The sequence below is a fragment of the Condylura cristata genome, unplaced genomic scaffold (assembly GCF_000260355.1).
Source record: "Condylura cristata isolate star-nosed mole 26May11 unplaced genomic scaffold, ConCri1.0 scaffold00020, whole genome shotgun sequence".
NCBI classification, from domain to species: Eukaryota; Metazoa; Chordata; class Mammalia; order Eulipotyphla; family Talpidae; genus Condylura; species Condylura cristata.
This window is the reverse complement of record NW_004567121.1, coordinates 27,382,850-27,400,290: the sequence shown is the minus strand read 5'-3', so window position 1 is coordinate 27,400,290 and position 17,441 is coordinate 27,382,850. Positions and strand designations below refer to the sequence as shown.

The window sequence follows — 17,441 nt, the reverse complement described above, 5'->3', positions numbered from 1 at the left end:
CCCACGTCCTGCCCCGCCCTCTCACTGGCAGCCACAGCTGAGCTCCTCCAGGACACCCCGCAGCCGCCGCTCTGGGTAGGACTTCTCGGTCTTGATCATCTCCTGCACATCATTCAGGCCTTCTTCCTGGGACCAGGAATGGGGGTGCACGCTGAGACGCAGCCCTCCCCCTCGGCCTCCCCAGACATCTCCCCTGAAATGTCGGGGGAGAGCGGGCCCAGGCGCCTCGCACTGGCACCACCGAGGGCCCCCCGCTGTACCGGAGCCACCAGCTGCCCAGGTTCTAGTCTCCGAGCCTGGCCCACTCAGGCCTCTGATGGGTCAAGGGGCCAGGCAGAACTCAGGGCTACATGGGGGGTGTACATGCAGCCCCCAGACAGGGTTGGTGTCACCCCAGGGACCCCCAGGACTGGACCCGACTACGCATATCCCCAGTCGCCCTCAGGCCCTCTGCCCAGTTCTGGGACCTGGGAACTGGAGGGAACTGGTTTCTTTTGGGGCCCTTGGGGCAGTGCTCTCCCTGCCCCCACCCCAGCAAGCCTCTGGGCCTGGTGCGCTGCAGGGGTGTTCTCGAGGCGCCCGGCGTGGTCCCCCACTCGGCCGGGCACTGACCAGCTTGTCGGCGATGTGGTCCATGATGTTGGCGTTGTAGAGGCGCCTCCGCTGGTCCGGCCACCAGCTCTTGATGTAGATGCAGGGCTTGCGCTCCAGGTAGGGCAGGTGGAAGTAGTTCCTGGGGTGAGGGGGTGGGGGGTGAGGGCTGGGACCCAACGCAAGAGTGTCCCGGGTTCCTCCAGCCCCTGGCTCACCTGTCGGTGATCTGAGGCCGCATGGGCGGGGTGGAGGAGACCGAGGCCAGGTCCCCACCCTCCTCGGCCTCATCGTCGCTTGAGTTCTGGATCAGATCCACTTCCTCCTCGTCCCCCGGCTCCTTCCGAGGCCGAGGCCGCTGGGGGCGCGACAGGCCATCGACTTCATTGCCATAGTTGCCTGGAAGCAGAAGGGGGCAGAGGGGCCTGCAGTCCACCCCTCCCTCCAGTGCAGGTGTCACCTAGGCCCGTGGGAGTCAGGGAAGGAGCTGGGCGTCTGCGCCTGTGTGGCTGTGACAGCGGGGCACGGCCCCCACCCCGCTCAGCTGTGGCCGGGGACAGACGGCCGAGTTAGGTCCAGCCCAGCGCATGGCCAGCATTCCCTCTCTCCTCCCAGTGCCGGGCCTCCCCGGGCCCCATATACCTCACACACATGCTGGATGTAGGCTCAGGGCGCCCCCATTACTGTGGGCGTGTCCCCGCCCCCGTGGGCATGTCCCGCTGCGGGCGTGCCCCCTGCTGTGGGCGTGTCCCACGGTGGGCGTGTCCCCCTGTGGGCCTGCCCTGTGGGCGTGCCCCCGCGGTGGGCGTGTCCCGCGGTGGGCGTGTCCCCATGGGCCTGATCCATGGGTGTATCCCCCCCCCCCCCGTGGGCCTGCCCTGTGGGCGTGTCCCTCACGTGCACAGACTGCACTGTGTGGGTGCCCGAGGACCTGCAGAGGAAGCGACCTGTTTCCCTGCCCCAGGGCCAACAAACAGGGGCTCCCCAGCGGCCTCCTTGAGCCCCACACTCACCTATGGTGACCTCAAAGGTGATGGGCTTGTCTCCGTTTTTCCTGTCGATCATTGAAGCCTCTAGGAAGGCCCCAAAGAGGAAGAATTCCTCCATCTTCCCCGTGCAGCTCTGTGGGGCAGGTGGTTGAGAGCACCTCAAACCTCAGTGGGCACTCTGGGCGGGGCCAGGCCTCGTCCTGCTGGCCAACTGATGGGCTCTTTGGGTTGGTGGTGTGGGGCAGCCCACCCAGCTGTGCAGTTAGGCTGACCAGTCCTTGAAGGACTAGAGACCTAAGTCCGTTTGCTGCCAGCCCGATGTCCCTGGGGGAAGGGCTGGTCTGCCCACCACAGGAGCAGCGGTGAGGCCCCAGCTTGGGACCACCGGGCAAAGTGGGGGGGCTGACCCTGGGGCCTGGCCCCTGAGGCAGACAGCACAGCCACAGGCAGAGCCCACACCTCGGCCGCCATGGCAGGGCCTGAGCGGGGCTCTGGGCCTCACCTCTGAGACGGGGGTGGCCTGCTCCACCTGCACCTCCGTGGAGCTGGTGAGCTCCGGGTTGGAGGTGTCCAGGATCTCCACAGCCAGACCCAGCATGAGGCGGGCACGGAAGGACACACCCTCCCCCAGGCCCTCGTTCAGGTCCTGGTGCTCGTCCAGCAGCGTGTAGTTGCGTGTGGAGCCATACATGTTCACCCAGGCTGGGCCCAGCGTGGGCAGGAAGCCTACAGCCAAGGGTGGGAGCAGAAGGGCCTGGTCACGCCCCAGGGCTCAATCAGGGTGGAAGGACCTCTTCTGGGGGCTCCGGGGCCTGAGACCTCCTGATCCCTGGGCTGAGGAAACATTTGCAGCGGGAGGAGGCTGTGGGTGGGCGGCAGGGAGTGCGGTGTCCGCTGAGGGCGGGCAGGTGGCCTTCCGCCTGGGGCACTCTGTCGCCTGCTGATCCTGCAGGGGCATGCTCCCCGCTTCCTGGCGCTACACTCTAGTTTAAGGAGCGATGCCAGCTCCCCACAACAACTCAGCGCGCCTCTGGCTCTTTGCCATCGGCGTAGATGTTCCTCCCACCACAGACCTCTCCCCTGTCTTCCCTCTGCCTGTTAAAGCTTTTTCCTCCATGAAGCCTTCCAGCTCCTAGTCCCAACTGATGTCTCCCGTGCTTGGGGGGCCCCACGTGTGGCTCGTATCCAGTTCTGCATTATGTGTTTTGTTCTGCTTGTCTTTAAAAAAATTATAGCATTAAAAAATAGAGACACCTTAACATCACATCGAACTCTCCACTTTCAAGTGTGCGTGGCAGGGGTCGTAGTGCATGCACTACGTCGGGCCACGGTCAGCCATTTGCAGATCATTTCCAGCCCCCAAAGAGGCCCAGCCCTTCAGGCGGCCCCTGCGACTGCCAATGCCTGTCTCTTAAGGACCCGGCTATTCCGGGCATTTCATGCAAATGGACTCGTAGTGCGTGTGCCCCTTTGTGCCTCTGCCCGGGGCTGCAGCATTGGCCGAGTCCTGTCTCCCTGATCCCAGGAGCACTGGCTTGTCTCTCCTCAGCATCCTTGGCACCCAGCACAGTGCCTGGGTCCTGGGAGGGGTCAGTCGCCCGGGGCAAGGCGCTGTGGTCTCAGCACATGCGTGGGATATGTATGTGGACCCTGTCCCAGTTACTCATGGTCGGAGCTGGGTTCAAATCCAGACTGCCTGCCTCAGGCGGCCACGGAGGGGCTCCTGACAAGGCCTCGCCATGCCGAGTGAGGCGCCCCCCTCGGTGGGTCCCCTGCTGCTGACCTTTGTCTCCATCGTTTGAAATTTTCCGCAGGTCAATGAAGTGGGTGCCGATGGCCACGTCGTTGACTTTGTCTGAGTCCCGGATCTGGACCTTCATGCGCTTGCAGAGCGGGGGGAACAGGTCTGTAAACACCACTTGCTCATTCCACAGTGGCTCGTAGCTGCTTTTCTGCACTGAGGTCTTGCCCTGGGGGGAGGAGCGAGGATTAGGTTTGCGTGTGCAAGCGGTGGTGTGCGTTGTGTGGGCTTGAAGGTGTCTGTGAGTGGATGTACTCGTGTGCACCGGGTGCGTGGACACAGTGTGCCCATGTGAGTGTACACACGCACAGATGCATGTGTAGTGGCAGGCACGTGTATGCATGCCTCTGTAGGGGTGTGTGCACATACGTCCGTTTCTCCTCCATTCTTCCCCCCTCCAGCTTCTCACATCCCCCTCCCTTCCAGAGCTTTCCCTCAGCTTTTGGTCTCTGGGGCCTGGAGGCAGGAGGATCTCCTCTGGCCCGTCTGCGACTGACCTAGCCTCCAGCCCTCTCAGCTGGCACTGCCCTCAGCTCTCCCTCTCCCCACTTCACCCGTGAAGCACCTCAGCAATCAAGGCCAGTCCCAGCCTGCAGACTTCCCATCTTGCCTCATGTCTGCTCCCAGCCTCTACAGCCTTTCACCCCTGTCACCCTCACCCCAGCCTCCTGGACTTTGCACCCCAGTACCTTCTGGCCAGCGAAGAACACTTGCACGTAGGGGTCCACCAGGTCCTTGTTCTCACCGATGAAGGCCTTCTTCACGTTGGCCATGAGGCTTGTATTCATACGGGGCAGCCCTTCTGCCCGGTAGATTTTCACATAGAACCGGGCCCACTGGCGTTCGGGGGGGACCCCCTCAGGGAGCAGCAAGTTCCTGCAGGCACATGCAGCGAGGACTGACGGCCACGTCTGTGCCCCGGCCCCTGTAGCCTCTGCCTCCCGGGCTCCAGCACAAGGTCTGAACGGAGAGGGCCACACTGGGCGTGCTCTTGGGGGACCCTAGGCCAGTCTCCCCACCTCTCGGGGTCTCGGTTTCCTCTCTTTTAAGAAAAGAGTGAGAATATCCAGCCCCCAGGAACATGATAAGGTCTGAGTAGGTTCAAATGTGGGGGTGCTCGTAAGTTCTCTGCTTTCTCGGCTGCGTGTTACCCTCCTTGCCCCTCGGACTAAAGCTCACGGGACGCCATGGTCTCCCTCCCTGCTGGGGGGAGGATGAGGTTGCTGGGTCCCAGGCTGTTTCCCCGCTGAGTCCAAACAAGGCCCCAGGCCATGTCTCAAGGGCGTCAGCTGCCTGGAATTGAGCGGAGGTGAGGCCTCCCCTCTCTCCTGGCCTACACCCAGCACCCAGAGCCGGGGCGCCGCCTTCCTCCACGCTCCTCACCGGCAGTCTGATGTCAAGGGACGTCTTTTTGACCTGCGTCCCCCAAACCCGGTGCCTGCCCTCCTGCAAACTTTCTCTCCTGTGAGGAGCTTGGACACTGAGGCTGGCCCTTTCCAGGAAGGCCCTGGCTTTCTCGGGGGCAGGGACAGAGCACAGGGAGATGGGAGGTGGGATCTCTGGGTGCAGCCCACCCCAGGCAGCCTCTGGGGAGGCAGGTCTCCGGGGGCAGGGGGACATGGTCGCCTCACCCTTCAATGTCATCCTCGTCTGTCTCGTTGGCCTTGTGGGGCGTCTTGATGTTGTCCCCCTTGCCCACCACAGCCACGTCACACTTCACGTAGCCCTTCAGCCCAGACGAGATGTCGTCAGGGTCCGACAGGATAGCCCACTTGTGGTGGAACTGGTGTTCTGCCGTGAAGAACGAGGCCTGCACCTGCCGCCCGCACCCCATGACCCCTCCCGGGGCTGGGCACCCCCTGGGTCCTTAGAGCCCTGCGAGCTGGGGCCACAGCCCTCTGGCCTCTGAGTCGGGAGGGGCATGCCAGGGGTGCTGCTGTGTGCGCCTCCAGGAGCAGCAGAGTGGGGGGCCCTTCCTGCTTTCCTCAGCACGAGGGTCTCCCGGCTGCCTCTGTAGAGACTGAGCCCACACACAGCACGTGCGGGAAGGAGGGAAGACGAGTCGGGAACCTGGGGGCCCGGTGCTCCCAGACTTGGGCAAATCCCTTCACCACCCCTTCACCACCCTGGGCTCAGTTTCCCCATCTTGGAGAGATGCACTAGGTGTTTTGGAGATCTCTTGTGGCTTGAATGGATCTTTTAAAAAAGATTTATTTATTTATGTATACAGAACTGGTGTGCAGGCCAGGTACGGGCGGTCACCAGAGATCGAGCAGGGAGCAGAACAGGCAGATGTACTGAAATAACACTGCTGAGGGGAGCAGTGGGCGGGCCAGGAGAAGTCTGCCGCGCCGTGTGGGTCAGCTCCGGGCCGGGGATCGAGTTCGCACTGAAGCGGCTGCGGCAGTGCTGCGCTTTAACCTTTGTGCCACCAGGGAGGGCCTTGCATGGATTTTTTTTTTTTTTTTAAGATTTATTTATTTGTACATACAGAACTGGGGTACAGGCCAGAGGTGCAGGGGCGGCGAGAGGCCTCACCGGAGACAGAGTGGGGAGCAGAACAGGCAGATCAATGAAATACACTGCTGAGGGGAGCAGCGGGCGGGTCAGGAGAGGTCTGCCGCGCCCTGTGGTCACCTCCCGGGCAGGCGGGAATCGAACTCATGCGGAAGTGGTCTCAGCTTCTTAGTGCAGTGCTTTAACCCACTGCGCCACCAGGGAGGGCCTTGCATGGATTTTTATGTGTACAGACTGGGGGTTCGGACTCCAGTTCCCTGGTCGGAGTCACAGAAGCTGCACAGTGGCATCTGTTAGGTTGAGCTGCAGGACATACTGCCTTGATCACCCTCATCATTTAGGGCCACTTCAAGCCATTTAAAGTCTTTTGGCTTCATTTGTCTCACGGTAAAATGAGAAGGAACGCCTACCTTGAGGCTTTGTGAGGGTCAAATGTGACAGTCCAGGCGAAATTCTACTTTCACTGTCATGGGGCCTAAAGGGGTCGTTCCTGTACCCGAACAGCAGGTTCACTTGTGGGCCCGGGTGTGCACGGTGGTGCCCGAGCCGGCCCAGTGGTCAGTGGGGTCAGCCTGCGGCCACCTCCTCAGGGGGGTGCCACATGCCTCCAGGCTCCTGGAACCCACCAGTCTCCACCAACGCTGTGTCCTCGCAGCCCCAGGGCGTCCACAGTCTGGCCAGGCCCAGAGCTGACCAGTGGTGCAGCTACTCACCAGGCTGGGAGTACACGGTTCCCACGTCCATCTTGAAGGACCCCACCAGCGTGCCACTGCGCAGCAGGTTCTTGGAGTGAATCACCTTCCCGGCAGAACCCCGAGGGCCAGTCAGGCTGGGAGGGGCTGAGGCTGGGGGGTTGAGGGGGCCGGGCCCACCCAAGGCGGCACCTCCGTAGCCTTTCTGGGGCCCCGGGCTGGGTTTTGTAACAAAACAGGAGGACTTTGGGCAGGGGCTGGGGCGGTGGGGAGGTGGCTGCTGGGCATCACTGCCTTGCTGCCAGCCAGGTACAGGTGAGTGGACTGGACACTGTGCCAAGGACCTGGCCCTCTTGCCCAGTTTGGTGTCTTTTTGTGGGTGGCCGCCCAGAGGGGCACCTTCCGGTCTGCACAGGTGGAGCCAGTGGCCCTGCCTACGGGGGGCCGCCCCTGACTCACCGAGATCTTGATGATCTTGTCGAACATGACATCAGGAGAGACGTGGAAGTCGAAGACAAAATACTGAAGGGGGAAGGTGCAGACTCATCACCTGGCGACACAGTGGCTGACAGCCTAGGGTACAGCTGAGCCCCTCCCTCCCGGCAGCCGCTTCCCCTGAACCCCAAATTCTTCAGATGAGCAGCAGAGGCAGCCACTGGCCCTCCCTGACTCCTGGCAGTGGGAGTCATGTGACCCTGTGTGTCTGCACCTCGGCTTGCTGCAATGTAAACGGGGAGGATGGCGCCCCTCGGTCTGGTCTCGGTATGGGCCTGCTGAGGCCACAAGGAGTGGGGAGCTGCCCTGCGCTTACTGGGGCCACACAGACATTGCCGCGAACCACAGTGCTGCTCAGAGATGCTGAGATGTAAGAGGTGGCCTGCCCTAGCCTGCTGGACCCGGGGAGGGGAGCTGGAGATGTAAGTGCCGTGGGCAGGAGCTGCTACACTTCTCATGGCCCTGGCGGGCGCTGGAAATAAAAATGGGCAGTGGGCAGAGGGACAGGGAGAAGCCGAGGTGAATGTCCGAGGAGGCTCTGACCCGGCCGGGGCTCACTCCGAGCAGGCTGGAGACAGGCGTGGGCCTTAGAGACAGAGCAGCCAGGCCCTTGCTTTCCCGCGCCCCAGCCTGCGCTGGTGTGGGGTAAGGGCCACTCTGTGGGATGGCCCCAGCGTCACCAGGCCCAGGGGGCACTGGATGATCACACACACAGGTCTAGAGACAAGACCGAGGCCGGAGCAGCGCCAGAGTGTGCCGCTGGCTCGGCCTGGCCACGGAGCTGTCTGTGGGAATAGTCCCGAGCTTCTGAAGCTTTTTCCCATTCTGTAATCACTCAGGAACATGCCCAGTCCTGCCGCTGTCCTGGCCTCCCTCTATTACGATTATGGAGCCGCAGGGAGGTTCTCACCCACTCAGAACCAGCTGGAGGCGGTATGCCCAGGAGGGGGCAGACTTCACTGACGAGGAAAGCCCTAGCTTTCCTGGGGGGCGGGGAGGTCATGCCAAGATAGTTCAGAGGGTCGCTCAGTGGTGTTTTTTGAGGTGCGGGGTCGGACTCTAACCCCGGGGGACATGTCACCCCCGGAGGCGATGTCTGGAAGCACTTGCAGTTGCTACAGCTGGGACCTCCTGCAGCTGGCACCTTGCAGGTAGACCTAGAAGCCAGGGATGCTGCCTGCCTCCCTGCACCGCACAGGACAGTCCCCCACAGCAAAGGATGTTCTGGATCAGCCAGCCAAAATACTCAGTTTGGAAACTTTGGTTTAGGAGAAACAGAAACTGAACAAATCAATTTGGGAATGTGAAAAAGGACAAAAATGGAACAAATCTAAGATGGCTCAGAGATGAGTGGAATGACAGGAGTACGGAGTGTCGGCAGGGGCTGGCAGGCTGGAGCCAGGAGGCAGCCTGCAGGGGCAGACACGGTCACCTCTCAGCCCCCACATCACCAAGCGTGGCCGGGGCCCGCAGGTGTCTCCTTGCGTGGAGAAGCAGCCCCTCAACAGCGTGTCGCCCAAGCCTCCAGCACAGGCCAGGCCCTGAGCGGGGCCACAGCAGAGCAGTCGGGGGGCCTCCAGTCCATGAGGGAGACAGACACCCGAAGGACGAACAGCAGCTCAGGGACATTACTGTCACGGAGAAGGGCGCGCTGATGTCCGACCCTAGAGTTCAGGCAAAGCTGCCCAGTGGGAGGACATCCGAGCAGGGTCCTGCAGGGGGAGCAGGGGTTTGCCAGGAATCCAGAGTGGGGAGAGCAGCTCCAGTCCCTTGGGAAAGAGGGAGCCACCTGGAGGCAGCCTGAGGCCCTCAGGTGCAAGGTGAGACTCTGGCTCTGCCACTATCAGATACCCCTGGAAGCCGAGGGTGCCACCTCCTCACGCCCCAGGGGAAGCTGCAATCGCTCATTGGGGCCTGAGGCTTTTCCAGGCAGGGGTGTGCCAGAGACGGGGAGCCCGAATTTCCTGACTCCTGGGGAGGCTGCCACAAGGGCCAGGTGCGGGCGGGGTGTTCCTGAGCAGCAGTCCCAGAGATGGCCTCCCCTGTGCGGGCCATAGGTTTTCTTTATGGTCATGCACAAGATGGCCTCCCCCCATCACAGAGGGCACCTCGGCCCTCCCCACTAGCTGCCTGTCACCTCAGAAAGGGAGGGCTGGGCCCCAGGACAGTGACGTCTGGGTTGTTCCAGTGTGTGCTCAGACATTCGAGGGAGACATGCGCTGATCAAGAGGGGTTCCCCTCTGGAGCCAAGGGTCAAGGCACTGTGTCTGGGGGTCCTTCCAGAGCAGCAGGCAGGGCTCTGAGCTGGGGTCAGATGCTCAGCCCTGATTCCTCAGCCCCTCTGTGATCTGGGGCAAGGCCCTGCCCATCTCATGTCCTCAGTCTCCTCCGTGGTAAGATGGGGATAAAAGTAAATGGCCCTGAGGCCCTCTGACCCTGCTGAGGCCCCAGATTCTGGCACTTTCCCCAGGAGGGGCACTGTCCCCTTGTGTGACATGGGGTAATGCTGACAACACCAGGCATTGGGCTGGAAGAGAGGTGCACCTCAGGCATTAGAAGAGTGCCTGGCACGTAGCCAGGGCTCCCTCACGGGCCGAGGCTCTACCAGGCCAGGGCTGGAGCGAGGCAGCCTTGCCCAGGGGCCCCAGGTCCACTCGATACACTGTGGGGGGCTGCCACAGAGCTGATCTTTTTAGATGGATGTCAGGCTGGCATCTAGACTCGGGGTTCAGAGGATGGCAGTGCATGTCACTGTGCAGGGGCCTTGATGGGCCCAGGTCACACCTGCTGGCAGCCCTTTGAGCCCTCTAACTCTCTTCTGCTGCTCCTGTTGGGGCTGGATAGGGATGGGGCCCTGCTTCCTCCACCTCTTGGGATCTCCTTTCCCAATCTCGGGCCCGGGGCCACTGACCTCATTGTAGTAGGGGCAGTTGGTGGACTCCTTCATGGACGTGTACTTCTTGTCGTCACCCACCTCCACGCACACCACGGGGTCCATGTTCAAGCCCACCAGCTGCCGAGCCTCGATCACTGTGATGCTGACCTGTGGGCAGAGAGAGGGGGCCAGAGGGAAACCGCATGAGCCTGGACCTGGGTCTGCTGGAGCCCGTGGGACACTGGACACCCCCTGGAAACCACAGGAGGCCTGGGCTCTTCCCTTCTAAGCCCCGTTTCTGACGGAGGGTCTGGGCTGGATAACCTCTAAGTCAGTGTGAATGGTGGCCACACTCCAGACACCACTCCAGTTTCAGAGGTGCGGTTAAGCTGCCAGTAATCCTAAAGGCCCCAGATGCACTGAACTGTGCCCAGCATGGAAGACTCGGCCCTGCAGGGGGCTGCAAATTCGCCTCCCAGGAATCATGCCCTCAGCAATCAACTCTCTAAATCTCCATTCACGTGCACTGACTTCCAATTCCAGCATCTCTCATCTTAATTCTGCAGACCTCTGACACGTCTCCGCCTACCTGGAGTTTGGCTCCCTTCACATTTCCTGTGTGCTTTTGCTTGATTTTGTGGTTTGAATGGCCAAGTGGCTTTGACATCCACCCGGGCCCCCTGGGCTTGGTGCTTGTAGTTTGTGGGCTCTCTGAGTCTTCTCAAGGCTCCCAGGTCTCCTGTTTCTATGTGGGGGAGCCCTTTTTCAGTTGTTCTTTCATTCAACAAATACTTGCATATTTACACAAATGTATGCAAATGTTTTCAGAGGGAGCAGAGGGGTGTGTGTGTGTGTGTGTGTGTGTGTGTGTGTGTGTGTGTGTGTGTGTGTGTTGGAGGGAAGTGGGTGTTTCACTTTTTCTGAATCCTCTCATTTAAGTCGTCACCTCTTGCTTTGGATTTGGAGGTGACAGCCCCTCTTCCAGCAGTCACAATAAAATAGAAGGAGGCCCAGGCTTGGGGCTGCTGCACTGGCCTTGAGTCCCAGACCTGCCACATTCTCACCTGTGCCAGCAGATGACCACGTAGGCTCACTGAGCCCCAGTTTTCTCAGTGGAGACCTCACTACCCACAGGTTGCCTGAGAGCTAAGTGAGATAACCTGCATTAAAGTGCATCATACAGGGCAGCAAGCCCTAATTGAAGCGAGCTCTTGTCATAAACAGCTTCTCAGAGAGGACAGGGGGTGGTGGCCCTCCAGCCCTGTGGGGTCCCATGGGATGCTTACAACTCTTTGGTTGACTCTTGTCAATTTGCATTTTAACAAAGCCCCCTCCTAAGCTGGAGGTGGCAGCCGCCTCGCCTTGGCACATTCTTCTTGGAGGCAGAGTATTTACATTGCTGGGCTTTGATGCAACTTTTGCATATGATTTTACACAAGAGAATTATTTTCCCTTTTCATAAAAAAAAATCCAATAAAATTCATCCACTGTGTTCATCAGTGATTTATAAATCTTCTGAGGGCCCAGAAAAATTTACACATCAAAACAACTATTGATGTTAAGAAAACGAGCAAGTCTGATGCCAAGGAGGATGTTGCCGGGAAAGACAATGATGACACGGGCTGAGTGTTACCTCAGAGAGGAGGCGGCAGATGGCCCCTAACTGAGGGACACTGGAGTTCCGGGCTGCAAGCCTCTGTGTGCAACCTGAGGCACAGAGAGAAGCAGCTCAGCAGCACGAGGGGCGTAAACGGACACGTGAAGCCCTTCCAGAATATTCTTTGTCGAGTAGTTTGCACCTTTTTAACCTCTATGAAACATTTTATATCAAAAATTAAAAAAAAAACTTGCTATTTTTTCCTCACAACTAATCCATACCCTTTTCTAAGAAAACAAACACAAAGCCTTTCTCTAACTCACACTTGGGAAGTAGACTGAGACAGCTTTGGCAGAGTAAGGGCCAGCAGACACATCATCAGGGCATTCACTTGTTCAGTGTGAGCGGTTGGTTGGTTTTTATTTTCTGTCCAGTGGCCTGACGGTGATGATGATCTTTTTGTTCCAGCTTCTTTTCAGGAACCAAAGTTTCTACTTCCCCTCACCGAGCAGAGCCAACAGTGGCAGACAGACCCTGGCTGGGAGCTCTGACCCCCCAGAGGTAGGCCGTGGAGAGGGCAGGAGGGCAGCGAGGGACTCAGTGTGGGGAGAGGCTCCAGAGGCTCTTTCTGCTAGCTGAGGGGTGACCTCATGGGGAACCCTGAAAATGCAGGCTTGAGCAAGGTGTTGCTGTGGTGGGGGAGGCCATGTCTGTTGCCCCCTCCTCCCTCCAGGGCTCCATGTGGAGAAGACATAAAGGTTGGACTTGAAATTAAAAAAGTAATTCTGAGGGAGGGGATGGGGCATTCTTTCCTTCCACCACGCCATCCTCAGCAGGGGACCTGATTTATTCAGGGTGCAAGATGCAGAGGCAAATAGAGCCACAAAGGGCCCCCCTCACCGGCAGGCGGGGGGGGGGGGCTGGTAGTTGACTGTTGCACGCTTTCCTTCCAAGATAAAGGCCGGCAGCCCCAGGCGGCTACATGGAAGCCTTTGCAGGAAACAATGCCGAGGGGAACCCTACACCTCTCCCAGAGAACTCAAGAGCTGCCTGCTTGGTGACCTGCTTCTGAGGCTTGATCATGTTGCAGGAATACCTGCCGGGAGCTGGGGGAGGGCGCTGGGCCCTCCGGCCCTGCTCCTCTGGAACGCCCTTTGCCCTCCCTCATCTTCGGTGGCTGAGGTGATGTGGCCATTCTGCACCGTGGGAAGATCCTCACGGGTGGGGTAGAGGGTGGAGTGGAGAGTCAACAAGAGGTCAGGGAGACCAGAGACAGGAAGTGGGTGCAACGCTGAAGTTGCGGTTGGGGGTTCAGGGTCAGGGAAATGACATGGGGGTGAAAACTGGAGCTATGTCAGAGGTGAAAATGTGTTAGTCTTGGTGGCAGGAACAGAGGGCAAGGAACAGACTCAAGACGGCGGCGCCGGGAACACCTCCGAGCTTGCAGGGGGAACCCCCAAAGTGTCCCAGGGAGGAGACAGTGGCGTCTTGCTTTTGAGATGCCAGTATTCAGGAAAGGGTTCGCCTATTGCTTGTGTTCTAAACAGAACGCAGAGCTGGGCGCGCCGCGGCCTTTCCACCTGGACTCCCTCTCAGCACTACCCAACTTTTAGATGGTTCCGGGCCCTCGGGAGCCCTGAGGGCAGCTAAGTGCCCTCTCCCCTCACCAGCGGTGCGCCTTCAGAGGTCGTTCCAACTCAGCAAAACCCAAGAGAGCCGCACCCCTTCTGGTAGGCTTTCTTGCGTTCTGTGTTGCATTTATTGCACGCAAATCTCATCCACATTTGCTTCCTCATAGTAATCACTCAAAGTGTGCTAACACTTGCAGCTGAGATGCGAATGAACCAGTCAGGAAATACTGTGTTATCAGGTTAAGTCCAACCTTTTTTTTTTCCCCCTCAATTCAACATTTTCACAAATCTTGGAGGAAAACTGTCTGGTTTACTTAGTAAAAGTCTCGGCCAGGAAGCAGTCTGAGACTGGAAACACACAGCAGGTAGTAAAGCTAAGGGCGAATGACGCCCAGGCTGTCTGAGAGGCTTAACCAGAGAGAAATTATTGGCTGACTGTGTGTCAGGACAACCTTGGGCTTGAACTCTGGCCTTGTCTGTGGATGACCTTGTGGCCGGGGGCCAGCTCCCACCTCCTGAGTGTCAGCTCCTCACCTATGAAATGCAGAAAATGCCTCCATTTGGATGGTTGTGTGATTACAGTTACAGCAACAGCAACAACAAAGACTGTTTCTGTGACTGGCTGGTGATCTTGTAGAAGGAACGTAGCTGACCTGGGTCTGTGTTCTTTGGAGTTTCCCTGTTCTCAGCACAAAAGGAGAAAGCCCGATCTCATTCCTTGCTGCAGGCCACAGTTAGGACTACGTCTGGGTCCTGGCAGAGAGGTGAGGGACAGTCCCACACTTCCAGGAAGCCCGACTACCAAGGTTACCTAAACCACAGACAGGCCCTTGACCCCTGCCTGGAGCAGGCACTTGGGAAGATGGCCATGGGCTGAATAAATACGGAACTGAGAATTAAGGAAGACTAGGTTGTCCATCAGCAAGCATGGCCAGATGTGCCTGACACAAAGAAAGTGGCCACCTAGCTGGTTCTGTCACCACTTGGGTGAGGACAGTGGAGCTGCTCTTACTGACTGGATAATGTGTACGGAGCCGGAAGTGGCGTGGCTCTCACCGGGTGGGGGGCTCGCTCAGGTTCTGGAGCCTGGTGTTTGTACTGAGGGCAGAAAGTGCAGTGGCCAACAGGTAGGGTCTCCTGGAGGCTCCCTCCCCCCCCAGCTGTCTGCATACTCACTCACTGCTAACAGCACCCAGCAGTTGTTATTGTTTTTTTTTTTATTTAAAGCATGGTCTCAGCCCCAAGGGAAGGTCGAAAATATAGAGAATCCAAAAGAAAACCCTCATAGTCTCATCCTATAGCGAGAACCAGGACTGACTTCCAGCATTACAATAATGCAAAACAATTTAAAAAATACCCCCCAAAAACCTCTTTTTTAGAGGTTCTTATGTTAAGCCCTAAAACCAACTCTCTCTGTGTTGGCTCCTCTTAGTTTCTCCATGGCTTCTGCAGTTGCCTCTTACGTCATGAAGTCCGGGGCCCCACAGTCCTGGGAGAGCTTGGCCAGCATGAGCAGTGTTCGCACACTCTTCTTTGGGTCTGTGTCCCTCTCCTCAGACCTTTGTGAGTGCTTCCCAGGAACAAGCTTACTTTGGGAACTTATATGCAGCTTGCGGCTCTCCAAGGCCCTAGAGCCTGCCTCCACAGAACTATACTACACAACTGACCAGACACCCCTTCTCCCCCAACTAGAGCAGAGACTGAAAGGTCAGAGCCTCCAGATGGCCCACCTACCTGGTAATCCATGGGTCGCCCTGCACTTGGCTCCATCTTAATGTCTGGCTTGGATCTGAGGAGCAGAATGTACTGTCAGGTGTGGCATAAGGGGACCGCTTGCGGGGGTGAGGGGGTGGGCATTTCCTAGAACTTGGAGAAGGGCAGAAGGACAAAATCAGTCCTCAGACACTGTGGGACCACCAGACAGATAGGGATTATTTGTTCTCAGAGGCCCCAACACAGAGGACTAGCCAGAGGCAGAAGTAACAGGAGACAGAGATTAGCCTAAGAGGTTCCTGTGCAGCTGGGCAGCTCTGTGAGTCTCCGGGGCTTGGAAGTGTGCAGTGACCAGGGACTGGGCTGCAGTGGCCGTGCTCTCTTTGCAGGGGAGGCTAGAGCAGGTAGCGTCCAGAAGACGCTACCCATGGGCTCCGACGACTTCTTTGCAAACTCCAAAGGTGACAAGCTGTGACCTCTCGAAGGGGATGGAGACATGTGGAGCCGTGGGGCTCCCGCCCACTCACCGCTTATTGGAGACGTTGGTGGTCAGAGCTGTGACAGAAGCCAGAGAGATGGCATCGGGGTCCAGCCCGTCCACCAGCCGAATGGCCAGGCGGTCAAGGTCCTCCATCTCCAGCACCGCTGGCTCATCTGGGGAAGAAGCAGTGCTGTTTAGGTGGGCTGCAACTGTGCCCCCCTTTTGCCCCCCTTTTGCTTTGGAACCTAGACATTGAACTAGAAATGGACTCCAGGTCTGCTCAGGAGCATCTGCCTAGAATATTATGGCCTGTGCACCCGAGTGTTTTCTGTCCAATACTAGCTGTGATTTCATGGCTAGTATATCTGATATTACCTTTTTATTTTAATTGAGTGCAATGCTTTTAATTATCACTACTTAATTAAGCACTGAATACTCTTTGTGGAAGAAGGTAGTGCATAAAGAACCCATGCTCTGGTAACAGTCTGTGGTTACATGAGTGTCTGCTGTGTGCCAGACATCAGCTCCACCGACCGCCCCAGCTTCCTAGAGCCTGGTCTCCCCACCGGAGTCTCCGAGTAGCCCAGAGAGAGGGTGCGGGGGAAAGGGTAAGACAGTGATAGCTGCGTCTCTGGATTCTAGATCCCTCCAGAAATGGGGAATTGGCCAAACAGCAAAAAACATTTTATTCCCTTCACTAATTAAAAAAAAAAGGCCCTGTTTTGTATGGAGAACAAAGAATGGGCCCAAAGAGGCCAGGCGGAGCCTTCCATAAGCAAGCCCACTGGCCAGAGTGGGCTCGCGCAGGTCCGCGACAGCTCCCGGAGGTGCCCAGGACTGCGGTCAGGCCTGGCGCCCCACCAGCCAGTGGGAAGTGAGGCTCCACCCAGTGGCTCTGTCCGGTGGGCGGGCGGACTAGCTGAGGGCCCCAGGGACTGAGCTGCGTCAGCGACATACCTGGTCTCCGGGGTTCCTCCTTGTGGGGCCGATTCTTGCCGAGCTTCATGGCGGAGAACACGCTCCTCCCGGCTCTGTGAGGGGCCACCGCAGACGAGGGGAGGGAGATGGACGCCAGGAAGAAGACACAAACACACAGAAAAGCAAGCTCCTCGTGCCAGCCCCCCCTGCTGCTGGCCCCAGATACAGTGAGGGCCAAACCACCCCCACCACCAGGGCAAAGAAAACCCTCCGACTTCTTGCTCCCACAGGCTTAGCCACGCTGAGGAGCAGGAGGGGAGGCCCCACCAGAGGAGGCTGCCCTCGGCTGGACAGAACACTTGAACCAGAAGCCTCCAGGGTCCTGGGCGGACCCCAGCCGCCATCAGGCCAGTCACTGGCCAGCATCCCCGAGCCTGTCCTCCCTGGCCTGGGGGCTCAGAAAGCCAGACAGCTGGAGACAGAGCATCAGAACAGAAGGGCAGGGACAGGGCTCAGAGGCAGAGACCGAGGACAAGTGGGAGATGCGGTGAACCCGCTGCCCAGCTCTCTGAGGGCCAAGGTCGCAGAGCCTGGCCTTGCCGTCTCCCCTCGCCTTGGCATCCTCTTGTCCCCGTGAAGAGGAGGAGACAGAGCCTTTCCCAGGTACCTTTGGTCCTGGCTTTGCTCCTTCTACCTGCCCGTCTACTGCCCCCAGCCACAACCCCCGGGCGCATGTGTCAGACTCCTCCGTTCCTACCTCTTTCTCCAGCTTGATGTGGCCTTGCGCCCTGAGGAAGGACCTGCAGTCAGGGGGGCTGAGGGCAGAGGGCAGGGATCCTCACTCTCCAGTGATGTCCCGCAGCCAAGCGTGTGGTCCCCAGTGCCAGGAGGGACCGGAGCAGGAGCAGCAGGGATAACGTGCAGTGTTCCCTTACCCATCAATATTGCATGACTGGATACCTGACTCCTCTTCCCAGTCTCCCTCCTCCTGGGTGTGGCCCTGTCATCCCGTCAGCCCAGGGGGTTAAGGTACAGGTTCCAAGTCTGAGCTCTTCAGGGGAGCCTCCCATCTTTGGGTTATGCCTTCTCTTGGGGAGGTGTGATCTGGTTCCCAAGAGCCCTGCTCTTTACCCTGGGGCAT

General features: G+C 58.7%; 1 protein-coding gene across 1 annotated transcript in view; it reads right to left on the bottom strand.

Annotated features, from left to right (window-relative positions):
* The window catches only part of OTOF (otoferlin), a 71,213-nt gene that overhangs the window by 17,369 nt on the left and 36,403 nt on the right, over positions 1-17,441 (bottom strand). Inside the window, exons 6-19 of the mRNA XM_012727350.1 lie at positions 16,340-16,413; positions 15,429-15,555; positions 14,923-14,977; positions 9,997-10,128; positions 7,050-7,112; positions 6,612-6,696; positions 5,013-5,172; positions 4,071-4,257; positions 3,364-3,550; positions 2,083-2,306; positions 1,605-1,713; positions 810-990; positions 613-733; positions 26-126 (exon numbers count right to left, since the gene is read on the bottom strand). Of these exons, the coding sequence (XP_012582804.1) occupies positions 26-126; positions 613-733; positions 810-990; positions 1,605-1,713; positions 2,083-2,306; positions 3,364-3,550; positions 4,071-4,257; positions 5,013-5,172; positions 6,612-6,696; positions 7,050-7,112; positions 9,997-10,128; positions 14,923-14,977; positions 15,429-15,555; positions 16,340-16,413 (1,806 nt within the window). The remainder of the gene's footprint in view (positions 1-25; positions 127-612; positions 734-809; positions 991-1,604; positions 1,714-2,082; positions 2,307-3,363; positions 3,551-4,070; positions 4,258-5,012; positions 5,173-6,611; positions 6,697-7,049; positions 7,113-9,996; positions 10,129-14,922; positions 14,978-15,428; positions 15,556-16,339; positions 16,414-17,441) is intronic.